Source organism: Emys orbicularis, chromosome 2, assembly GCF_028017835.1.
Source record: "Emys orbicularis isolate rEmyOrb1 chromosome 2, rEmyOrb1.hap1, whole genome shotgun sequence".
NCBI classification, from domain to species: Eukaryota; Metazoa; Chordata; order Testudines; family Emydidae; genus Emys; species Emys orbicularis.
Window position 1 is genome coordinate 29,415,568 of NC_088684.1, and position 27,098 is coordinate 29,442,665.

Sequence of the window (27,098 nt, forward strand, 5' to 3'; positions counted from 1 at the left end):
AGATCTGCTGAGAAAAGATGGCATTTTTACAGAGTAGAACCACATTTAAAATATTTAAATAATTGGTTACATCAAATATGGGGTAAATGCATACCATGTGTCCACATTTCATTATTATTCATGGCGGGGGGAAAAGACTTATTGAATTTGCGTGCTTTTGCATGCACCTTAGGCAGGATATATTTGCGCTGATAATATTTGCCTGAGATATCAGTCTTGAGGTCAGTTTCCAGGATTTATCATGACAGTGACTTTCCCAAAGAAAATGCATTTCAATGGAATTTCAGCTTGTAGTTTTTAAATTGTCAGCATGCGAGTCATGCATTTTTAGATAAAGGTTTCCTAAAGTGGCAAGCCCCTATAGCTTTTACGAAGTAAAAGTAATAAAATAAGCCACACTTCAATTCAGTTTATCATAGCAGTTTACAGTATTGCCAGATTTAATTTATCTGTAAAGAGTATCACCTAAACAACTCTGGAAGCTTCTACTTTTGTATCTCAAAAATTAGTTAAGATGCTTTAAAAAAAATAAAAATCCATGTTATTTTCACACTGTTGGCTCAAGGGAGAGTACGGTGGTTGTAAGACATGAAATACAGTAAAATAGATACAAGCCTATTTGAAAATATATAAAACTGTAAAATGTAAATATATGTAAACAGTATAGATTGATAATAGAATGGTTGACACAAAGATTGATTTATATCATCACAATCATTTTCTTATTATACCAAATACAAATTTTCCATATTTATTCCATTTCCACTAATTTATTAGCTTTGCCATATATTACTTGATCACATTTATTTCAAGACCAACTTTAAGATATCTAGATGTAGCTTTTAATGCATTAGTGGCTAGCAACTTCAAGCTATGATAGTGTGTTTGGTGCCAAATCTTTATATCAGTGAAGTTTTACATAGCTGATATTTTGTGGATATTCCATATAAAATTTAAGTATGTAGTATTGTGGTTTGTCAGGGAGTCAGAGATGGAAAACACAAATGAGCAGCTAGCCCCTACAAACAATTGATAAACATTTTGGTTGATTTAAAACTCGGTCAGACAGATTCAAAGTTTTTAGAAGAGATGTTCAATTTTATCGTTCTGTTTAATTCTGTGTTCATTTAGGCTGTTTTGTAAATGTATAAAAAGACAATATTTCAATAAAAATACATTGTGCCAATGATTGTTGGAGAGAATTCTCAATGGAACCTCAATGGGAGCACTGTATGCAGAACAATGAAAGAACAGAGTCTTTTAAAATGAATGATGTCCCTCTACTGTCTAACGGTTCAACAGAGAAGATTATGTATATATCTGTTTTTTGTAATAATATCAATAAATGGCTACCTTAAATTACTGTCTTGGATTATCTAAGCCTCAGGAAACTACTGTCCTGAGACAGTTTTCATGTTTGTTCTCTCTGTCTTACTTCTGCTGAATACACACCATAAACACAACAAAATAGAAAACATGTATATGATGTTTTTCACCTACAAAGAATTTTACAATTTTAACCACTGAACATGCAAACACTCATTCAATGCTTACCTTAAGGCACCTGAAACCATTAGGATTCCTCATGTGAGACGACATTAAGCATGTGCATGAGTGTTTGCATGAGCGAGGCCATATACCCTTGTGATATATATAAGCATCATCCTGACTCTACAAATGGTCAGACTAAGGCCCAAAGTCATAAGGGGATTAGTGTGAGAGTCTGAATTACACCTCAGCAATATCTGGCTCCCAGTCCCATGCTCAGACCATGAAGGAATGCCTCACTCATGATACGCCATTGTTTACAATAAAATGCCCATTAACAGTTGTCACAGGACTGTATGGGATAATGGGAAAAGTGGGAAACTGTAAAGTAGTTATATTTTTATAAACAAAAAAGTCAAGTTTTATGTGTGGTCGCATTCTACACCAACAGTACAAAGGCTCCAAACTCAGTAGACCATCCATGTTTGGCCAAGCATGTTTAGGGATGAACATGAATAGGGATGGAATTTAAGCATGTGCTTAAAACACTTTGCTGTATTGGGGCCAAAATTAGAGTTGTCAGTTTAATGAATTCTAACTATAACTTTTTTTGTTGTTGTTCTGAAGTTCTAAATGGTGTGTGTGTGTGTCATTTTAATTTTTGTTGGATTGATATTTTCCCCTTAGTACAGTCTTTCAGAATTTTCTGAATGAATAGAATACACCCACGTATCATGTTAAGTTCTATTTCATTGTATTTCATTAAGAATGCAGCAGTTTAGGGATGATGACATAAAGCAGCACACACTTTCTCAGGCTTGTTATTGTAGCTGAAATGTGTAGAATCCAATTGTTTTCATGCTGTTAAATCAGTACAGAATCTGCTCTTTTCATGTAAACTTCCACAGTAATACCATTTTTGAGAATTACGCAGAGTACAAGAATAAAATATTCTGTTTCAAATACTGAAAGATGAAATACAATAAAATAGGAAGTCCTGTTTAAAGCTGGATTTTTGTCCTGTTCATTTAGTCATAGTAAAGTAAAATCTTGTATCTACATATGCATATAGTACAATAATGTTAAAAGTCCCCTAAATATTGTATAATCCAATCAAATTCTGGGATGTCATGTCGGTTATTTCCTGAGAACTATTGCCTGGGGCCAGCGCCAATAAAAGCTTCTGGCCACAATTTTAATAAACTTTTAACCACAGAAAATCTTGACTGAAGGCCACTCCTACCCCACCCACAAACATAATCTCATTTTAGAATTCCTCCTAAGTAGACAGTCAGTGTCACCTAAGAATTCCTCTGCCTGTGCACAGTGGTAATGTTCCATTCTATGTGGACTAGCCACTAACTGCCTCTTTAATTTCCAGGCCCTGCCTTGGACTTTGGGACCATACAAGACACACAAAGTACTCCAACATGGATTCCCATCTAAATTTCTAAATAACAAGTTCTTCCTGGACTGTCCATATGGACTCCGATCGATGGCAGAACCATAACTGCCAAACACATGGATCCTTCAATGTTTGCTTTCTCTGGGTGACACACTTTCAGTCTACCCACAAGCCTCATTAGGTTTCTCAGAGTAAAGTGAGAAAAACTTCTGATTCTTCAGCTAATGTGCTGCTAATGGAAAACTCCTTTCCAGTCACAAAAGTGGAAATCCAGCTAGCCATGTGTATTCCAAAGTGGATGAACAGGCACTTACCTTTGCCTGCTGCCAATATCAGACCATCCATGCTGTAGCTCTTTCAGGACAGAGAGACTGAATAGTATGGCCAGAGCCAGCAAAGGCTGAGGTGAGGCCCCAACTACTGAAGAAAAAGTAAATAATGATCACTTGCTCCCCATCCTTTCACCTTTGTTGTATGGTCCTGACCTCACCTATCACTATTGAGTTAATTTTACCACCTTTTGTGAGTATAAGTACCCCATGTTCAAGGCAAGGGATAGTCCCTCAAACACTCCTATGGCAATTCCTCACATGGGGCCATGGGAAAAGATAGGTGGCGAGTACCCTATTTCAGGGTACCTTAGTATCGGCCTGTGTCAAACTGTTATTCCTGCAGAGGTGGACTCTGACAGTTTAGACATGTAATTAATTAGAAACAAGTGTTCTCTCTCTCATAAAATCAATTTTAAAAAATTGTGTGAATAAGTCATTTCTGATTAGCTTAATTATATATATAAGCCCTTCTCCCAAAGGAGTTTTATTTTGTTATGTTGAAAGCTGTAACCCTGCTATGCCAAAGCCCATTGACTTAACTCGTCAGAAACAAAGGCAGGTTAAATACCTTTTCCTCTTAACATAAATGCCTTGGCTTCACATCACTTAGTTTTGAAAACATTAAAAATAGTTTCATCTTAAGCCTAAACATTCCTCAGGGAGCAGCTGACCAGCCTCCTGTGATATGGATTTATTTCCTGATCATCAACTCTTAATTCAGTGCACAACTAGGACAAACAGAACTAAACTGGGCTAGAAGTATTTTTTGGAATTGAAACTCTTGCAAACTATAAATGTTTCATTTTTTTTATAGTAGAACAAACATGGTGTGTAAAATATGACAAAACTAGACAGTGCAAACTATTGAAAAAAATACACTAATTTGGGTATCAATTCTAGATTCTTCATATGTGCATAGCTTCCACTAAAATAAAAGGTTGTGTGTGTAAAAGGCACCGGATCAGTTCTTAATCTTTTTTTATAAGAAGAGATGAATCCAAGATAAAAATTTAAAATCCACATAAAGATTTCAAACCCCCATGGTTTGGGAATATCCAGCTCTGAGGATTTGGTTTGGTTCATGTTAAGAAATTTGTGAAAGTCAAACCTGGTTCAGATCCTGAGGCTTCCCCTATGCCTCCAAATTCTGGGATATTTGGATTCACACCAGTAATTAAGGCCTATCTGACCCAACTCCACTGAAGTTTTGTCATTGACACAAGGCAAGCAGGTCAGACACTAGGGGAGAAGGCAAGAGCGACATTACTGAACTATGGTCAGAGGAAAATTTCCCACATGTTCCAGTAAATGTTATTGAAGAGTTCATTAACTTTAAATATTATTTTTTGTAAAGAAATAAAAGTAATATGTATATGGATTCAATAAGATGATGAGCAAATAAACAGAGCTATTTGGTACTTTTTCTATTTATCATAAGACTTCTAGAATTTGCTGTATACAAATATAAAACATACTTTAAAAGTCGCACTTATCATTGAAAGAAAATAAATGTATTGAAACTGGAGATTGTGATCTACCCCAAAATCTAGTAACTGTTTGGTGTTTTTGAAGTAGCACCATTGTAGCTAAAGTAAGTTTTTCAAACTATTAATTGTATAAAACTTCATATTTCTCGGTTTCCTAAAAGTGTGTTTTCTTTTCTTTTACAGTAAATGAAGGAGGTATTAAACAGGCATCCAATTTGTGTCCAGATCCTGGAGAGCCAGAAAATGGAAAACGACTAGGCTCAGATTTTAGGTAAAATGTTAACCCTACCATTGTATCATTTCTATAATACATACATTGTTGAAAAAAGCATTAAAATATATATCTTTTAAAAGTATACCAAGACCACTGGCCAACCTTCGGGGAATTCTATTTAAAATTAGATGGCAAAATATAGTCCACTATTTATATTTTAATATTAAGGGTAAAGCTGTCTGTAATATACTGGGAAGTGGTACAAATAGCTGGGGATTTTCAAGGAATTTAATTGAGGAGGGTTATTTAAAATAGTTCTTACTTAAATACTCAGCTACCTTACTCCTACAAATATCGGGGTTATATGTAGAAATGGAGGCTTTTGTGGGACACGTAAGATGAGGATGTGTGTAAAGAAGATAGTGTGAGGGAAGGGGGAGGAAAACAGGTATCTTCGGGCTAGTCAAAGTGGTTTCCACCGGCTGACAAATTTCAGGCTCATTCAAAATACCATTTTAATGGTCATCAGGCAGGGTCAGGACTAGGCAAGCATGCGCTGGTGAGGAGAGAGGCAGGCTGCAGTGGTGATAGCTCTCTCAACTCAGTGTAGAAGCAGCTTGCCCCCATCTCTTGCATTCTAGAGCAGTTGTCAGTGTTAGAGTTTCTCCAGGCTACCAGTACACGTCCCCATGTGCACCTACAAGAAGGAAATCCCCCTGTTAGCAGCTGTTGCAGTCCTGTCAATAATGGAGATAGCTGATAATTTTAACAACTGAAACAGGATGTAATGTTTTGGGGGTTGTTGTGAAACATTTTTTTTCCTGTCTCCCTCCCTCCCTGATATATAATTAATTTTCTCTCCTTAATTATCACACCACTATCCACTGGAGCAATCTAAGCATCTTAAGGAGGACTAGTGAGAGGATTTGGGGCACACATCAAACTTTACTAACTTGTTTTATTTAAAAACTGTTTGCATATTCCTTTACACTGTGATAGCTGCCTCCTACAGCACTGGAGCTGAGCTGCATACTCCTTTCAGTCTCGGCAATTAACATATACTGGGGTTAGCCATGAAAATTGATGCAATTTTGAGGGAAAATAAAAGAGAGGGGGTACTAGAGACTTAGGGTGGGATTTTCAAAAGTGCCTAAGTGAGTTAGATGCCAAAGTCCGATTTAAATTCAATGGGACTTAAGTGCCTAATTCAATTAGATGCTTTTGAAAATCTCACCTTTAGTTTTCATTAAAAAAAATGAGAGAGACCCCAAAGGCCATCTCTTTTACAGGGGGCTCACACACTTCACGATAAGCCTCTGCAGCTCATCATTGGAAGTAAGCTAACAGTCAAAACATAAAAGCCAAGCAAACCAAAATATCTCCAACTCATTTCCAACTCCCATTTCTGTGAGTCCCACAGTCTTCTATCTTCTCTGCAATTTTTTCAAATTATGAACCCATCAGAGCAGGAACCAGCTCTATTTCCTGTGTTGCATAAGACCAAGCACGTTGTTGGTACTTAAGACATCATTAATAATAATAATACTTTATAATAAGTAGTGCATCTATAGTGAATTAGCTGGTAATATCAAGCCAGATGTCAGAAGCAGGTGAGCAGGCTCTCCTGAACCCCTTGGGTACACTGCGTCTGCTATGGGGAGACTGTGGCAATACTCAGCCCTTTTGAAAATGTAATTAGCAGAGGAAGGTAATGGCAGATTGCAAGCAATGCAGATTGTTACATCAACTGTGGTAACAATGGAGGCAGGCAGAGCTCACTCTCCTTATTCCCTGGGATACAGATATTCAACTGATGAGTCTGATGCAGTGGCAAGGCAGCATTTGTTCTTCAAAGGCTGAAGCCACAGAGCTTGTATATGCACACTGGGGACACAGGGAAGCAGTCAAGTCTAGTTAAAAATAATATTTGGGGAAAAATCCTTACTGGTGTAACAAGTGATATCTGAGATACTTGAATAGGAAGGGATTTTAAAAACAAGTTCACTCTTAATTAATTATGCTTTCCCCCCCCCCCAAGCTGAGAAATGAAACACAGGCTAGTCAGTTTATTTCATTTATCCATGCATCTCATGGGATCATTCTCCCTGCAGGCCCCTGTCTGCCTGCCCTGCATCACAGCAGAATTATCACGTAATCAGCTAACCTATGGACAAGCAGTAGGTATATGCCTGCAGTTGCTCATCCTACCACTGGTCTGCTGTGGCACCTGATGAGCAGGCAGCTAAGCAGACTCTCCTCCTCTTGTCATACCACTCTTCCTGATGGATACCACCAGGAAGGAACAGCCGGGTAAAGGAGGAGGAGGCGGTGGTGGTGGTAGGTAACTGAACCAACAGCAGTACAAGGTGAGGAACTAGCCTCCCTCATTCCCTAACCAGCTCCACCAGATTCCCTTCAGCTACTCCAAGTCATCACAACAGCTGACCCAGGCATCTTCAACTGATTCCCCCCCAACTCTCTCTGTCAATAAGGCCCCTTGAAGTCTGGGTGTTGGGCTGCATGTGATGATTGTGTTGGGTGCTTCTAGTGATTGGAGCATGGTGGTGGGATAAGGAGCCAGTGTGCCTGTCCTTCCCACCTCTCACTGCTCTACGCCTTGCACATTGCTGTAGCAACCTGCATAGAGCTTGGAGAGATTTCAGGTTTCAGGAAGGAAGAGTTTTGAGAAGTTTCCAGGAAATCAGTCTCTTTGCACATGGCTGGAATGCTAGCTGCAAGCATAGAACCTCTGTAAATAGTTCTCTTAATAAGGAGACAGTTTAATTTTAGAAACATGGAGTCCTCTCTCAAGACAAGGTTCAGGAAATACGGTGGTGGTAGTCAGCCTACAGAGATGCACAGCGAGGAAGAGAGTATGAGTGAAAGGAAAACAAAGCAGCAGCTAGAAATAAAGCAATCAAGCAGCATGGAGGAACTCAAGCCACCAGAAAAGCTTGATTTCCAGATAAAATATATATATATATATATATATATATATATATATATATATATATATATATATATATATATATATTACGCAAGCATAGGAGCAGTGGAAACAATAATTGAGTTTATATATATGCATCTCATGGTGTGTGTATATATATATATATATATACAGCTGGCTATGGGGATAAAGATGAGAAAATTAAGGTAAAAATAAAAATATTTTTTTTTACAACTATCTCATTGGGGGGGGGAAAAGGACAAGAAGTGAGTGAGACACTGTCACCTGAAATAATACCCCAAACACAGGAAGTACTGATAAAGGTGTTGGATGAGTACTGTGACCCCAATGGAATGAAATTGTAGAGAGATACTGTTTTTTTTTTTTTACCCAAAACCAAGATGCAGAAGAAGAAATAGATACTTACATTACAGAGCTGAGAATTGTGGCCTCCACATGTAACTTTGGAAACATTAAAAGTTCCATAAGCAGAGACAGGATAATTTGTAGGAAATGGGTTTCCAGTTTATGGAAGAGATTGCTGAGAGAAACAGATCTAACCCTAGAGAAATGCTTCTAGCAAGGGCAGCTGAACCGTCCAGGGAAAGGATCAAAAACAATAGCCTCTAGTGCAGAACATGTACACAGGCTCAAGCTAAAGAAACCCAAAAAGCAGGACAGAGACTAACTGAGGATGCAGTCATCATGGTCTAGCATATATACAAAGCAACATGAAAGGCAGAAAAGGAAAATACCTATGGGCAATGGTGCAAGGGGTGTGGGAAATAGAGCTGCTTTATGTCCCCCTGCCACAGCTACCCTAGGAAGGGGTGGGGGGGGGGGGGAAACAGCAGTACATGCAGAAATTCAGGACACTGAGATTTTCAATGAAGAGGAGGATAACTGCAATGTGACATTAGCAGATCTAAAAGACGCTCAATGTACACACACTGTGGAAGAAGGCTGCCAGCCATTCAACTGCCATATCTGCAGTTATACTTTTAGGTCAACAACCGATTTGATTTGAGATGGATTGTGCAGCCAGCTGCAAAGTAATCCTAGCAATACTGAGAAGCAACACTAGACTGGAGAAATATGATCAATTGCTAGGGATGTACAATAAAAGCATTCTGAGGCCAGTGGGCAGATTCAGGCTGTCAATAAGAAACCCATGAAACAAGAGATGTTATCACTTGGAATTTATATTAGTTGACACAGAGACGCACTATCCACTGCTGTGCAAGCCATGGATCTGATCACAGTACAACACCAGAACTATCCTCGGCATGACAGAAGAGAGAGAACAGTCACCATGGACCCCATCCAGCATTCTAACAGAATATCAGGACATATTTCAAGAAGATGGACACCTACAGGGCAGGCTGAAGTTTGAAATAGACCCTGCTGTGCAGTCCATGAGACTACCAAAACACAGAGTTCCACTGTTGGAGTCACTGAAGAAGGAACTGCAAAGAGGAGCCATCATGAAACTGGTTGATACTAGCACAGTGTGTCATTGAGCTAAATGAGCCATCCAGCCAACCAACAAACTTTGCCATTCCTTTGCAACTGGCCACAGAGGTGTTGCACTGTAAACTGATCGAGGCACTAGAGGGACTCCTAGGTATCAAGATTGTAGCAGATGACATTCTTACTGTAGGAGAAAGTGATGTCAAGTAAAATGACATTCTGGAGCATGATACTAAGCTGCAGCAACTTCTAAACAGGTTCTGGGAGCAGAGTATTAGGCAGACAAGCTGAAGCTGAGGAAAACTGAGGTTCCCTACATTGGACATGTGTTGATTTCTGAGGGACTCCAGCCAGATCCTGAGAAACTGGGAGCTATTAAGGAAAAATCTAGACCAAAGGATGGCAAGGGAGTCTAGCAACTAAAGGGATGGCCATCTATCTTTCCCGATTGTATGCACACTATCAAAAGTCTAGGATCCCCAGAAATAGTTAACATGCTAGGATGCAGTGCGGGCATTGTCCGAACGCCAATCCAAACGCACCGCAGAGCAACTAGTTTTACAAGGAGGACTAGGAGCAGCACTGAGGCAAAGCCAGCAGCCCATAGAATTTGCTAGGACAGCCTCTGCAGACACAAAAAGGGGATGTGGTCAGATAGAGAAAGATGACTGTGGAACAGATGATGGAGTCTATCAACAGAGATAACATATACAAAAAGTGGAAGACCGGTTAGAAGGTCAGTGTGCTTGAAGGACTATGAGGTGCAGCAGGCCACAATTAGATGGCAGTATCAGCTATGTCCCTAGAGCAGTGGTTCCCAAACTTTAATAACCTGTGAACCCCTTTCACTAAAATGTCAAGTCTCGCGAACCCCCTCATAAAAATGAATATTTCCAGGGATTTTCTCCTTTACCTGAGTATAAATTATAAAAGCAGTGATCTTGGAAATATAACTTTTGTTTTTATGACATGCTTATTACATACTATTTATTATTAATTATTAGTTATCATTACAGTATTTTTATTATATTATGAAAACGGCAACACTCTTCCAAGATCTCACTTTCGTAGCTTGTATCACTTTGAATAAGCCTGTTATAAGACAAGGCTTCTATGTTTCATCAAGGAGTATCAGATGTGAAACAGCATGAAAGCATTTAAGAAGCCAACTCAAAGAGTTCCTCCTACACAAGCATTCAGGTCTTGAGCAGTCCAGGCAAACAATGCACAGAGAGAAGTGTTTGGAGGAGGCACTAGTAAGTCAGTTTGTATCTACATGGCTGGAATGCTAGATACAGTTACAGCATCTGTGTAAATAGTTTTCTTAATGAAAAGCCAGCTCAGTTTTAGAAACATGGAGTCTTCACCTGTTGTTACCCAACACACGATACATGAAATACCTGCTGCTGGCTGGCAGAGAGGAATGAAAGAGCTAGGGAGGGAAGAAGAGCAAGTGGTGGCTAAAAGTCCCTCACTACAGGCAGGTTATGAGAGGGAAATGGGGCTGGAGTACAAATGGTGGAGAGGCAAACTGAGAGAGAACAACAGAAGGCAAGAGGGGGGCAGAGTTAGGTTGAGCCACATTTTTCCTGGTCCCCTAACGAATTCTGATCCTGCAAGAAATGTCATTGGAGGACCTCCTCAAAACTTGGAAGCAATGTACACTGTTTTATTTAGGGCTAGTTAAAAAGTCAAGGACTTGTTCTGCTATTCTTCTCTATGGACCAGACTTTATCTCCCATGATGCACTGCAGTCATGCAATCACTATGATGCATCTCCTCCTCTAATCAAGAGGGGACACCATGGTGCACGAGGAGAATGATAGCATGAAGTGCCTAAACTACAACTCCCATGAGGCACTGCAGCAGCTTTTCAAAATCAAAATATTTTGGTTTTCAGGGACAGGAAAAGGGGAAAACATATTTCATTTGGAAGTTAAATATACAAAAATCATAGAAATATTATAGTTCTGTAAAAGCTACCCCACCCTCAAACCTTACATTTTGGTCCTAATTTTATCTAATATTTTCCCATATACTGATCACTTTGAAGTTGTGACATTGTTAATACACCATTCTACAAAATAAGAAAAAAAATCACTAAGTATAGTGAATAAAAATAGATGTATTTTGTTTGTTTGGAAATCAGCTTTATCCTCATCTTTTTCATTGTTCAGCTGCTCATAAATACAAACCCACTTCAACAAACATGTCACCCACCCAATGCCATTTTAAACAAACAAATAAAAACACTAAATTACAGCACTGCTGTGTGTTTTGTGCCGCTTACTTAGGTTTTATTCTGGGAGCACCTTATGCCCTTGTTGTCTTCAGTTATAGCTGAGGAGGCTCATCAGTTTGCAGGGCTGGAACCATGTTAGACTGTAAGCTCTCAGAGAAAGGACCTTGTCTCCTTCTGGGTATTGTAGAATGGCTAGTGTAAGACAATGTTATGCTATTATCTTACCCACCGTTTTCATAGAAAAAGAAGTCTTGTAGTCAGTATAGGAACTCCGACTCTGTAGGAGTAATAGCAGATCAAACATTTTTATTCAATAGACATCCTTAGAGACAATATAAGAAAAGTAGCTTGTAAAGTAAAGTAGAAAATATTTCCATTATGTACTAGGCCCCGTGGAAGCAGTTATTGAGTTGGTATCACATTAATATAAGAGCTCCAGTAACTTCCCAAAGTACAGCCTTCCCACTGGCTTTTCTGTCACCTCAACGATATTCTGCCAAATTGCCTCAGGGCAGACACCTCTCATTTTATCCAGACATTCAAACAACTCTGGTTTGATTTTTTTTTAAGGATTGGAACAATCTGGTCTGGCAGCTTTTCTTTGGGCAGTCTCTTCTCAGAACAGCTCCTGACTAGTACAACATTGCCTTGTTAGCCAGGCCTCATCTGATTCCTGCTTTTCTTAGAAAAACCCCAGACTGGGCCAGCTTCTATTATAATGGATTCCCTTAAAATGAGTCAGCATCTGTCATTCCCCTCCCCCAGTGAAATTAGCTGCTTCTTTCAGCTGTTTGTAAGTTATGGCGAATAGTTTAACAATAAATCTAGGTCAGATAAAGATAAAACAAAACATTTTTTAAAGCATTTTAATTAGAAATAACTATATTGCCATTTAAACACATCAACTGATTCATCCCTTGTGTTAGCAAACATTCCTTTTCTCCTATCACTATCACTTTGTTCCTTGAAGATTCTCATGAACTTTACTTAAGGAACCACATTAGGGGTGTGACTTGCAAAGAAGGAAAAATCCCTCTTTTTGTAGCCACTTGCTTGTTTTTAACTCATAATATTAGGAGAATGAAGACTGGTTTTCCCTGGAAGACTTGTTAGCCGTCTCAGAAATGTGGATTGTGAGATTTCTCACAGGTTAATTGAAGGAGCAGGACATTGGGATATTAAATGACTGATGTCTTTTCTCTCAAGCTGATCACTTGTTTACATTAAAGGAGTCTCAAAAAAGACACACACACACACACACACACAAAAGCTTAGCAGGATGAATAAAAATCTTTCTTCCCAGTTGTTCAGGTTTCACTACCTCCAAACATGTAATATGATCACCCTAAGAGCTCTCCAGTTGCCAGTCTTCCAAGATAACTAGATTTCCAAGGGGAAATGTCTGTATTTTTTAAAACATAAAAAGCAATTAAACAAATCCCCATCATGTCTTATTCATCACAGAAAAGAAAAATAGAACACAACTCAAACTTAAACCTTAAATTTGATGTAAAGAGCAGCCTTACTGTCTTATGGATGGCCTTTCTTCTAACTACTAGAGGGAGGAGAACAAGAAACTTAAATTGTTAGTAATTACAGCTTTAGTGTGAGGAAGCTGCCAGTCCCCAACAAGAATTGACTGTGCATTACTTAAGTCAAAAATGCAACATTTTAGGTGGATGAGGAAAAAAAATGTTTGTAGGAAGACTCCTCAGAATCTCCTTTCAATACGGGTTTAACACAGCATCAGAGTGTTTTATAAACATTCTTGGGTTCTCACCTGGCCAGTATCCTGTCACCACTTTCCAGAGCCTTTTAAGTGTGCGTGTTGGGACCAAGGGGAGCATTTTATTCCAGCCATAGTAAGTAATATGGCAACTGACTGCTTTCCCACAAACATGTTCTCACATATCCTGAGAAAAGTTGTAAGACAAGCTCTGAGACAAACTGCAGAATTTTACAGTGTCCCCTGGGATCTGACACAATGCGCTTGTTTTGTGCTGTTTTGGATATTCTTTTCTGATGTAAGAATCCCCATTGCTGTGTCTTGACATTTTAAAAGCTTTGTTTCTGATTCTAAACGCCTATTTGAGCATAAAGGTTGGAATAGACTCAAGGAGACTCACTGGTAGTTGACAACATTTCATATCCTGAAATAGATGTTTTAAATCAGAAATAAAGTTTTTTGTTGTTTTCTTTTTTTTTTTTTCAGTGGGGACATCTCTGGAATCTTACCTTTAAGTCTCCTAATTAGCCTTTCTTTACTATCCTCAACCAATACATGCTTATGCTTTTTATCCTTCAATGAAATGTGCACAAGGACCGCCTTGCATGCATCACATTGCAGGAACTATGGCCTAAGATAGGGATAGGACTAAGTTAGTTATGACCCTCCCCTTGTTAAGGAGACTAGACACAATGTCCCCCTTGTGCACTGCTGTTTCAAACAGCAACAGGTTAGTGCTCACTGGGAACTGTTCGCGCACAGCATCTGAGTCCATATGAATGCTTAGTGCCCAGCCCACTAGGGTGCTGTAGATTTACACCCCAGCTTGCCATGCACTAACTCTCCCTACAGACAAGCCCCAGGACACCATTGTGTGGTAATTTTGGTAACTGTTGATTTTTTAAACGTTAATTATGTTTTATCTGGCCCCCATTACCATTATATATGTGCACCTCACATATATATATGAGGTAGGGAAGTACTATTATTCCATTTTACAGAGGTTGGACTGAGGCACATAGAGATGAAGAGTTGGATTTTAAAAGGTATTTAGGTGCCTAAGATGCAGAGATGTGCCCAGTGGGATTTTCAAAAGTGTTTAGGTACCTAACTCCCATTGATTTTACCAAGGTGATTTTGAAAACCTTTTAAAAATCTGGCCCTAAAGATCTTGCCCAAAGTCACACATAAAAATTGTGGCAGAAAAGGAAATTGAACCTGGGTTTATTGAGTCCTATGCTAGTGTAACCCACACACCCTCTGGGTGTGGTGTTCTGTCCCATCCAGTGGCACCAAACCCACTAAGAGAGAGAAGATTAATGAGTCTGCTCTACAGCCTTAGCTAAGGGGCATATAGCTTTTAGCTCATGTAGTAGAGGCTCATGCATTTAGCTCCAGAGATCCTAGGTTCAATCCCACCCGCCAACAACCGATGTCTGTCGGTGTTACACTAGCACCATAAGCACCATCCTTTTAATTTAACTTTGTCATCCATAACGATAATTTCTGCTTTCATGAAATTAGTATTAAGACATGTACATCCCTTTCCCTTCCTATGATAGCTTTGAATATGTAAACAAATTGATTGCTAGTGCTAGTGCAAGTTTCACAGTGAATTTTCCTAAAGATTTTTCATAAACACCTATGTCACATCCATAATCAGTGTGCCAAAGACTATATTGGAGAAACTGAGTGCCATGCCATGCCATGTGGGAATTGGCACCTCTGCCCCAGGCACTCAATAATCTGTGGGTAGTTTTGAAAGTTTATTTTTATGCTTGCAATTTAAAGTACCGGAAAAATAAGACAATCTCTCTCGTGTGAGAAGACTGCATTTTCTAACGTTATCAATAGCTGTACAGACGTTACCAGTGTATCTTTCAAAGATTCAGCTGTAGTAATTGTAATGCTAAAAACTAGTTGATTTTTTTTTCTAATACGTCCCATGTACTTAGATGATTTTCATTTGTCATGGTAGCCTGCAGTATGTATGCATATAGAATCATAGAATATCAGGGTTGGAAGGGACCTCAGGAGGTCATCTAGTCCAACCCCCTGCTCAAAGCAGGACCAATTCCCAACTAAATCATCCCAGCCAGGGCTTTGTCAAGCCTGACCTTAAAAACCTCTAAGGAAGGAGATTCCACCACCTCCCTAGGTAACCCATTCCAGTGCTTCACCACCCTCCTAGTGAAAAAGTTTTTCCTAATATTCAACCTAAACCTCCCCCACTGCAACTTGAGACCATTACTCCTTGTTCTGTCATCAGGTATCACTGAGAACAGTCTAGATCCATCCTCTTTGGAACCCCCTTTCAGGTAGTTGAAAGCAGCTATCAAATCCCCCCTCATTCTTCTCTTCTGCAGACTAAACAATCCCAGTTCCCTCAGCCTCTCCTCATAAGTTATGTGCTCCAGCCCCCCTAATCATTTTTGTTGCCCTCCGCTGGACTCTCTCCAATTTTTCCACATCCTTCTTGTAGTGTGGGGCCCAAAACTGGACACAGTACTCCAGATGAGGCCTCACCAATGTCGAATAGAGGGGAACGATCACATCCCTCAATCTGCTGGCAATGCCCCTACTTATACAGTGCAAAATGCCGTTAGCCTTCTTGGCAACAAGGGCACACTGTCGACTCATATCCAGCTTCTCGTCCACTGTAACCCCTAGGTCCTTTTCTGCAGAACTGCTTCCTAGCCATTTGGTCCCTAGTCTGTAACAGTGAATGGGATTCTTCTGTCCTAAGTGCAGGACTCTGCACTTATCCTTGTTGAACCTCATCAGGTTTCTTTTGGCCCAATCCTCTAATTTGTCTAGGTCCCTCTGTATCCTATTCCTACCCTCCAGCGTATCTACCACTCCTCCCAGTTTAGTGTCATCTGCAAACTTGCTGAGAGTACAGTCCACGCCATCCATATGATTTCTGGAGGCACTATGTTTGCACATGTTCATTATACAAAACGAATAGAACTTAGTCCCAGAAGTACCAGTTAGAATTGTATCTAATCAGCCAGGTTTTGAGAGCCTATGATCTACAGTGCTCAGCATTTGTGGTTGATCTGCCAAGTGCCATATTTTACTGTGGCTATAGAGTTCTACTTAAAATAGCTATAATATTGGCATTATCTTGTGCATGTATATCTGCTGCCATCTGGTACTGAAGTTTGTGTCTCTAGAGGTATAAACACTATTTTTGAAAGTAATTTACAGTTTAACTAGGATAGAACAGGTGTGGGATGGAAAGGAGGTTATAACTAGGAACAATGGGATAAAATTTAGAACAAGTAATTTAGATAAAAATATCAATCTGAGATCTATTAGAATGTAGAGCAGTTTCACATAGGCAATGGTGGAAGCTCCATTGTTTGGAGAATTGAAAAGTGTGTGGGCCAAAGTACTAGAAATATACTGTAGGGAATAATCATTCAGTGGAAGGGGCACAGATTAGAAGACATTCATCTTCATTGTCCACCTGGAGTTCAGACAGCATTTTAAACACGGAATAGATGGAGAGGAAATCCTATTCAAAACTTGTCACTAATCCCTGCATTACATCCCAGCTCCTTTCCCTGCTTTGTAGCTCACCATGCTGTCCTGTCTAGATACTTCATTCTTCCCGCACCCAGATCAGTCCAGACCCTGCCTCCAGGCTGCCCTCAACCAACACTTCCCTACATCCCATGCACGCACATTTCCCACTCCAAGCTGTGTTTCATGCCCAAATTTCCCAATCCCAATTTTGAGACTGCACCTCCCGCCAGAGTTCCCTTCTCACATACACGTTTCTGCTTGGCCTTCCATATTCCTCCCATACCTCTGCCTAGGGTGCCAACCTACCCACCTCTGGTTATTCTGCCGAGACCTCTAGAGATCAGGGAGCTTCAACATCATCTTCTAAGAAGATTGCTGATTGGTTAGTAGGGTGGAGCTTGGCCATCTAATCACTCCCGCCCGGGTACCATGCTGACACTGGATGTATACTGTGTCATTGACTCTGGTATCGGCCATGGGACATCTGTTGAGTTCGGCACCCATGACTTTTGTGTCAGTACTGACAGTTTCCACACCATTGACATAGAAGGTGGCATCAGACCAGCTCTGCCTTTCTGTTACAGATTCCTCAGTAGTTCAGGGGCTTTCTGTGACTATGGCTTCTTCCTCGTCGTCTTCTGTTGTGCCCATGGCACTGTCTAGTCGGATTGCAGGGCTTTGGCACTGTATTCCACAATGACCGAGTGAACACAGAGTGCAGAGTTGCAGCCAATGTCCTTTTCAGTACTGATGAGCTCATTGGTGCAAACACTATCTTTGACACCAAAAACGTCTATGCTACAGACCTCATGATCAGGCTTGGTACTGACCTTGGCTGTGGCACTGTCATTTGTTCTAGTACCAGATGGAAGTGTGATGCCTCTTCCAGTATCCAAGGAATTAATTACACATTCATCCACAATACTGATGCTGTCCTTGTATTGGGTCTCAGATGAGGCTGATCATTTGTTTGCCCTGTCTGGGATGGAGTCTCTGTACAATGTCCAGTTTCTCTCACTGTGACACTTACAGAAATTAAGTTTGCTGCCTCCATAAGGACAGCATATATACCAGCCTGTTAGGTTAGTTGAAAACTCACATTTCACTTTAATACACAGCACTGAGATGGTTTTGTGGTAAAACAAGACTAAGTTTATTTATAAAAAACAGAGATTTAAGTGATACTAAGCAAGAGAAAAAAAGACTGATATGAACAAACAGTGGTGCAAGTATGGCGGTCCAGTCCGGTCCGCTGTACCAGTAAGATATTTATGGCCAATACTCTGTACCGGAAAGACATAGGAAGGGCAGAATGTGGAGTCAACAGATGGCCCCATGCTGGCAGTTCCTCGCCCCGACCCCTGCCCCCACCCTGTCCTCCAGTGGGGCTGCTGTACAGACTCCAGACTGGAATCAGAAGACGCAGCTGCGTGGAAGGGCTGGAGGCAGGGCTGGGGTTGGTACAGCTGTGCAGAAGGAGCTGCCGGCGTGGGGCCGCCCAGCAGCCCCACGTTCTGCTTCTTTCATCGCTGCGATTCTGGAGAGCCCTGCAGATCAGAAGTCTCCAGCACAGTGGGAGGAGGACAGAGCCCCCTCCCAGATAATGTGGGATGGATCACGGGGAGGGGACAGGGAGAGCACGGGGGCCCTGGGCTGGGGGCGGGGTGAGGAGGAGCCCTGTGAGTGGTCACATGGGGAGGTCACGTGCCCCCGCATTTTGGTAGCGCCCCCACTTTGTGTCCCTCCCATGCATGCAGCGTACCGGTAAGAAATTAATTCTATTCGTACCACTGCAAAAAACAAACAAACAAAAGAACCCGGTATCTAGTGTCTAAAGTTTAAGAGATTACAGGCTTGGTCTCAAGCAATTTCTCACCTATAGTCAATTCTCAGAGACTTCTACCCACATGTAGTGGTAACAGTGGTGAATGACAGATCTTGGAAGGGAGTGTATAAGTCTACCTTCAAGGACAAAGAATCTAATAGGCTGGACTTGATGGGGAGAAAGGTTTACACAACTTCATCTTTACAGATGTGCATTGCAAACCAGCAGGTGCTCTTATCAATATATGACTTGCTTAATTTGGGTGCTGTGTCCAAGTTCACAGATAAGTTGACGGAAGCCTCCAGAGAGGAGTTTAATGTATTCATTGTGGATGGCCATCTAGTGGCCAAAACTTTGTTGTAGTTGCCTCTAGACATGGCAGATGTCCGTCCAGTATTATGGCATTAGCTGTGGCCATTAACATGAGAAATCTTCACAGTTGCAAAATTCCACTATAGCTGCAGATTTCATCTGAGCTTAGAGGACTTACCTTTTGGTGATTGCTTTTTGTTGTTTGAGAAAAATGATAAGACCTAAGCTACTTTATGTTCATTGGGAATTTATACCCCAGCCACAAGGAGACGCCATTATGGGGGGCATCTGCAATAGCAGCAATATTGCTCACAGAGTATGTTCAGCAAGTTGTCCTTCCCTACTAGACAGCAGGATTTCTCCAGGAAAGGACATAGATCACAGAGGAGGAGAGCCTTGGGGGTCTAACTTTAGCCAAACAGCTTGTCCACCATCAACATTGAGCAGGCAGCCATTTTAACTTTGTGGTCCAGGATATCATTCCAGCTATGACCTCCATGCCTCTATCTCCCCAGTTTGGGGACAGGCTGTGTCACTTTTTTGGTGCTTGGCACGCACTACCCATGGTCAAATGGGTCCTAAGCACCCTGAGATCGGGTATGCCATTGGATTCCTGTGGATCCCTCCTTCTCATCCCATTCCTCTTCAGAGACCCCTCTCATGAGCTACTGCTCTTTCCGCAGGTCCAGATTTCGTGTGTGCTGGGAGCTGTAGAGGAAGTCCCACTGCAGCATCGGGGAAAGGGATTCTATTCTTTGTATTTCCTGGTCCCCAAATCCAAGGGAGGGATGAGATCTATCTTCAATTTATGTGGCCTCAACAAATTCATCACATATGAGAGGCTCTGTATGGTGACTTAGCATCGATCCTTCCCATGTTAAATCACTGACTGGTTTGCTGCCCTGGGCCTTCAGGATGCTTATTTCCATGTGACAATTATCCTAAACCACAGGAGGTTTCTGAGGTTTGTAGTGTCAGGTCACCACTATTGATACACTTTGCTTCTCTTTGATCTGTCCTAAGCTCCTCACATTTTTACCAAATGCCTGGCTGTAGTGAAAGCATACCTCAGAAAGAGGAATTCATATTTTCTTGTACCTTGACAATAGTTTAGAGAAAGTCAAGTCCAGAGTACGTGTTCTCTCTCATGTTCAGTTCACATTATGTGTCCTTGATCATCTGCATCTCATCTTGAACAAAAGGAAGTCGACACTGATACCAACTCAGAAAATCAACAAGAAATGCACCCAACCATATTTACTTGTACCTTTCTTTATGGATAGAGAAGTTCATTGTGTTCCCTAGAAATTCAGACTTTGTTTTCCCTTTGCAGATAAAGTTACAGAGAAATGCAGGTCAGGGCTGCATTTTAGGACTTCTCAGGCCATATTTTAAGCCCCACACTTTTTAAGTCCTGTGAATCCTGTGCAAATTCTGACATATAGAATGTTTCATTACTGTTTGAATTCCCTGTGTAGGTAATGGTTCAGTAGCCATCAGATTAATTTAGTGTTTTAGGGTTGTGCTGCTTGATTCATCTTATCTTTTTGCTTTATAATGGTAGCTGTTTTAACAAGATTTTATTCTGTTCCCCAGTTCTGGACACTGTGCAGTGGCTTCTTTATTTATTTTTAGATGTAATCTATTTGAAGCTTTTAAGCCTTTTAAAGTTGATCTTCTATGTGTACTATTTTCAGGCTTATTCATTGCCCTTTCCAGAATAGTATTTCATCACCCACCCCGTATTAACTGCCTTCATCACCTCTCACACTGTCTGTGATATAGTGCAATACTGTTTTTTTTGTATTCCCACACACTATTTATACTTACAAGATCAATATATGTTAGCAGAGGAGCATTTAATTTCCAATCTCATGTAGCCAGCTGAGACTGACTACTACATGACTCTGGCTTCTGAAAAAGTATGACTCTTAATGATATCTACAGAGATACATTCATATACTGGTTTGGGGTCAATGTCTTCAAAATCATATGATTTTGACTGAAATCTCCACTTCTCTCACCCATCTATAAGTCTAGATTTTCATGACCTCACTATTGGAGTGGTTTGTCCCTTCATATCCATGGTACTTCTAAGATCATCTTCCTGATCCATGATTAACAAAAACTATGTTCTTAGATTATAAACTCTGCAGGAAAGAACCTATTTCTTTCTGTGTGTTGCACAATGCCTAAAACAATGTAATCCTGATCCTAACTGGGGCTTCTGGGTGCCGGCATAACAGAACTATTTAACAGCAACAACAATAATAATGGCACATTTAATTATAACTCCAATGCAGCAAGGTATTTAAACATGTGAGCAGACCCACTGACTTAAAATAACTAATTGTCTGCTTAAAATTACATACATGCTTAAGTATCTTCTTTAAGCAGTGCCTAAAATAATTGCACTCTCTGGGTCAATGAAATTTTAAAATACTAAACATATAACCCACTATGTACTTCCTGATCCATCATTGTGACTGTGTCACCCACTTTTTGAGCCACCTTCACTAGCTTCTTCTCTTTCATTGCCTAACCTGCAAGCTTCTTGTCCTTATCAACAAGGCCGTTACCAGCAGAGATCCTCCCTTTGTATTCACTCTTGCATCTCACTGAATTGTCTGCTGCCACTTCCACTCACCAAGCAGCCTTCATCACCTGTTTATTCTCCTCTTCCAAAAGCACCTTCACGCTTTCTGCCATGCTACTCCTTATGCATGGAAGGCCCTTCCTGAACTAGTCCATCAAGCTATTATCCTGTTTTCATGAGTTTATCTATCATCATCAATATTATTATTATTTTATGTTTAATTATGGCCCAGGAGCTCCTGGTTACTGTGACTCCAGAGTACCTCATGATGTCCAGGTGTGGTGTTGCAGGGATTTGATGTGGGCTAACCCAGCAGCCAGGTCACAGCTCGATCTATTCCCCTTCCAGGGTTAACAGAAAAGTCTCTGAAACAGGAAACCCCAAAGTCTAATGGCTTTTGAGCCTGGTCCTCAATCTCCATCTGGGGCCTGTGCTACTTGACCTCTTCTCCGTCTGATGCCTGTACCTTCCCTCCTAGTCTGGGGAATGATAGGGGAAACTGAGCCACCCTCTCCTCTGGATTCCAGCCCAGGAATTCAGGTGGTTAAGGACTATTGCTTTAATCCCTCTGCCATTTTCCTTGGGCTGCTTCTACCTTTGCCCAGCTTCTTAAAATCTTCCCCAGGTCTCTGGAGCCTCCTGGAATCTATGGTTCCTCACTACTTCTTCTTTGCCGGTTATGATGGTACCTCCTTCAAAGCTATTCCCAGCCTTTATCGCAGCAACTGGGCTGTGATGAGTAAGTGCATCTGTTGCCTGGGAGCAGTCAGTCTTTCCTTTCTCTGAGCAGGAGTTTCCCTCCTCAGCCCTCTTTCCTGGAGATGGGTTGCCTCTTGCCATAGGGTAGTCTATCTTATCCCTGTTTTAAACAGAAGCCCCTTCTTCAGCCCTCTCTTTTTCTCAAGAGCTGGAAGTTATATAGTGTCAAGCAATATCTCCCTCCTTCAAGCAGGCGTTCCCTCTCAGCCCTCTCACAGGAGCTAGGGTTTTCTCTCAGGCCTCTTTGCCTTAGGTTAATCAGTCTTATTCTTCTTCAAGTGGAAGTTCCACCTCCAGCCCTCTTACTGGTTGTGGCTGAGGTTGTGCCAGTTCTCTTCAGCTGAACAATCTTCTAATTAGCCTTTTCCCTTTGGAAGGTTCAAAAGGCCAGTCTTCTCTCACTGGTGTCTGCCTGCTGTGATGGAGGGAGGCAGCTTTTGAGCTGGTTCCTTTTTCCAACTGCTTCTCAGCTGGTTCAGTGAAAGGGGAGCCTTGTCCTGTCCTCTCTGTAAGGCTTTGGTCCCTTAAATGTACAGTATCAGGATTTCTTCCCCAAGAGCCATTCCTTAACAGGACCCTTATATCTATTAGGGCCATTCCAGGGGGTGGGGTGGGATGACCACTAGACACTACTGCCCTAGATGGAAGACTACCCCGTGACACTCCCCAAACTGGATCGGGGCCCAATTGTGTTAGGTCCTAAAGCAATTGGAAAATTATCCTAATTTTCTACAAGTTTCACTCCTCTTTCTTCGGTATAATTCTTCCTTAATGATTAGCTCCATCATGTTTGTACTTTAAATTTTAATAGTTGAAAATGAAAGTGTGAGCTGTGCATTCTGCACTTGCAGCCACTCCGCCCAGATCTTTTGGCTGTCAATTGAATTGAAATAGGCAATAAAGAAATAAAGCATATTACAACAATCAAACGTGCACAAATAAGGAATGCAGTACTTACTCCTTAAAGGCCATATCTTGCAAGGCACTGAATGCTCTGAACTCCCATTCACTGCAACAGGAGTTCAGACCATTCAGACCCTTGCAGAATCAGATTTAGATTTATAAGAGCTGAGTCAAACGAGCAGATTGAGTGAGCTCTTCTCCCTGCTCCAGCCTCTTTGTACTGGTAAAGGAGCCCTAAAAGCCCAATATCTGGCCATGGAGGATTCCCCCAGTGCAGGAACTATGGAAGACATCTGTAAGGCTGCCTCCTGAGGACCCTCTCACAAGTTCTGGCATGCTGGGGGCCGAAGGGGCATGCCAGGGGCAAGGACCCAGCATGCAGTTGTGAAGATTTCAGGCCACACTGTGGCTCATCAGGCAGCTCTGGGAAGCTGCCAGAAATTAGATGGGGGACTGTAATTATGCTGGGGGCCACTCCAGCACAGAATCTCACCCATTGTATAGAGGATCCTGTATGCCAGATCCAGGTGAACTAGAATCTCATTATTTGGAAGCAAGAATATTTTTAAAGGAAAATTTAGTTAAGAAAACATCTAAGATGAATTAATGGGTGCTGATGTAAATGGTGTCTGATTTGTAAAATTAACAAATGCAACTTGCTGGGTTTTTTTTCAATATAAAAGGTATCCTGTACCATACAATGTTTAATAAAAAATAGCAAATACTGACATAAAAAAACTTAAGGATACAAGTGAGCAACTATACAAAGATGAGAAAACATTTTACATTTTTACAAAGGCAACAAATATGTTGTAAAACATACCAGAATGTGTATTATAACCAAAGATTACTCCTCTACCTTGGTAAGGTTGAATATGGGGGATGGGAAGTAAAGAGTTTGCAAAACTAGTGGTACAATAATAATGAATGTATCGAGATACAATACAACCTGTTTGAAATAAAAGGTTTATTGTGTGTAATAGTGCAGAGGTGGAAAGTACATAGTGGGTTATATGTTTAGTATTTTAAAATTTCATTGACCCAGAGAGTGCAATTATTTTAGGCACTGTTTAAAGAAGATACTTAAGCATGTATGTAATTTTAAGCAGACAATTAGTTATTTTAAGTCAGTGGGTCTGCTCACATGCTTAAATAACTTGCTGCATTGGAGTTATAATTAAATGTGCCATTATTATTGTTGTTGCTGTTAAATAGTTCTGTTATGCCGGCACCCAGAAGCCCCAGTTAGGATCAGGATTACATTGTTTTAGGCATTGTGCAACACACAGAAAGAAATAGGTTCTTTCCTGCACAGTTTATAATCTAAGAACATAGTTTTTGTTAATCAAGGTAATGAAATGAATATGAAATATATTATCTTAGCAATACAAAATTAAACCAGTTTTAGACAACTACTATGGCATATAATTCTTTATTTAAAAAGAGCACTGTATATATTACCAAAAAGAAATGACAACAAAAGTATAGTGGGTACCATTTGGAAATAGACATTTAGTCCATTATGTTTACTCTCACATCAGTGTGTTGTAAGCTCCACTGGGCATGAACTAGTTTTTTGTTCTGTAGTAGTGAGTAGAACATAACTGAGGCTCCTAGATGCTATGATAATACAAATAATAATTTATAATTTGTAATAATTGTGGTATTATCAATACATAGAATAGAAAATATCACATAAACATGGTATATTTTATTTTCTGTCATATGTGTTTACCTGGAAATTAAAATGAAGCAAAAACCTGCCAATATCTCATTTTTAAAAAAAATAAATAAAAAATATAGGAATTACTGTCTTCCTGCTTTTCCACTTCTACAGAGTTCTGCTCTGCCCTCATTCCAGATCTTCTGGGAATATTGTGTTCTTTTGTATTTCTCAAATAAAAAAAATAAAAAACTCTTTTAGACCCCAATCATGCAAGTACTTCCATATTTGAGTAGCTTTATGCATGTGAGTAGTCACATTGGGTTAGTGGAACTGCTCACCTATCTAAAAATATTTTGTGATGTTGTGGGCTAAGTTTCATCACAAATTTTTAACCTCTGAAAACAGGGGTAACATGGGGAAGAGGGGAAGGAGATGGTACTCTTCCAAACCCCTCCCACAAAATAAGGTGCACACATGTGAGTTGCTAAAATGTGATGGCACCCATAGTAGATTGTGCGGATATTCAGAATATGATAGAGCCTGACACTTGGCTCCTCCTCAAGGGGGCTGTTAGTATGCCCATGGGCTTTGCTAGGGTCTTTGATATTGTCTCCTTGACTGGGGGTGGGAGGTGGGGAGGGAGGGAAATAAGTGGTGCTATTTTCCAAACACCACCCACCTGTAGAACCAAAACAAAATGTCACTTACAATACATTGTGCTCATCTGTGATTCTCCCACATCTTTCTTACATCAGGAATGGAGTTGTTAACAATGTTGACATTAAAAAATGTCATTACTGCATATTTGCCTTAACATCTCACTGAGGTGAATGGGGCAGATTACATCACTGAGTTATTGTTCCAGGCTCTCTGCAGCCTCACATGGATGTTTCTACGTGGTTTACATTTGGTCACATTATTTAGTTGTTCTTCACAAACAGCTAGAGACTTTTTTTTTAATTAAATCTCTGATTCTAGAGAACAAGATAGTGGTTTCAGAACACCATATTAGGTCCATGCTGGCTGCTTTTTACTTCTGTTTTCTTTGTTTAATGGAAACAAGAAGGGACTTTTACCTTTAAGAGCACAGACACAATCACAATATGTTTACAGGTTGTGGCTTGCTAGCTTTCCTCAAAAAAAAAATTGAGTCAGCTTTCCATTGTTTGGTTCCTGTTTCCTTCTCTGTGAAGTCTGAAGCACCAAAGGTTACCTCCATATATGAAAAACAGGCAAGCAGTATCCTTTTGAAGCCAATATTAACATCATTTCATGAATAATAGCAGTCAACAGATGCCCCCAAAGATGCTTTTTTAGTTTTCTCCTGTTCTCTTCAATTATGTTAAGAAATGTCTGCCAGACTAAACAATAAGTGATTTTTGTGTCCATTTTGGAACTCCTGTTGCCTCATAGTCATAATGTTACCTGCATCTGTGACACCTGATACAATTTTGGATAAGAAAGAAGAGTATTCATTATTTGTAAAACGCACCTCAGTATATTCTTTTTTCCTCACTCTGATTTTTAGCTTGGGAGCAACAGTACAATTCTCCTGTGATGAAGACTATGTGTTGCAGGGGGCAAAAAGTATCACCTGTCAGAGGATAGCTGAAGTGTTTGCTGCATGGAGTGATCATAGACCTATGTGTAAAGGTAAAGACAAATTCTTAAACTATTATCACCGTTTGTTGGTTTTCACAATTACTCTTTTGCATTGTTTTACATTTGAAATGATGTCACACTGAAATAATGTTGCATTGTTTTTTGTTTTCTTTTACAAATATATCAATGTTTTCGCTCCTCTTTTCCTTATTTCTTTAATGAGCAATCCTTTTTTGTTTAAAATGCATGTGGTGTTACATTTGTTTACCCATTTCTTGAATAAAACCTGACAAATACAATTGGTTTCCATTGGAGGCGTCCTACCATAAATGAGAGCCTAATGGAAGACATTCACTTTAGTAAATAAATAAAACAGATGACTGTTCAGTGACCTATGATACAAATTTCATGTTTCAAACTTGTGATTATTGTGTATGCAATCACTAGTTTATAATGAATGTCCCATATTTCAAAACTGTACTGCTTGAATGGTTGAAATCCATCAGGAAGATTGACCTTTGGGTCAACTCTTATGGGAAAGTTAAATGTTAGGATTTCAATTTTTTGGTGCTCAGCAACCCATGATGAAAGAA

At 40.3% G+C, this 27,098-nt stretch overlaps 1 protein-coding gene across 3 annotated transcripts in view; it reads left to right on the top strand.

Moving 5' to 3' along the window:
* Positions 1 to 27,098, top strand: part of CSMD3 (CUB and Sushi multiple domains 3) — a 1,171,353-nt gene that overhangs the window by 448,835 nt on the left and 695,420 nt on the right. For all 3 annotated transcript variants that reach the window (XM_065399724.1, XM_065399725.1, XM_065399726.1), the window contains 2 exons: positions 4,896 to 4,983; positions 26,432 to 26,556. In XM_065399724.1, the coding sequence (XP_065255796.1) occupies positions 4,896 to 4,983; positions 26,432 to 26,556 (213 nt within the window). The remainder of the gene's footprint in view (positions 1 to 4,895; positions 4,984 to 26,431; positions 26,557 to 27,098) is intronic.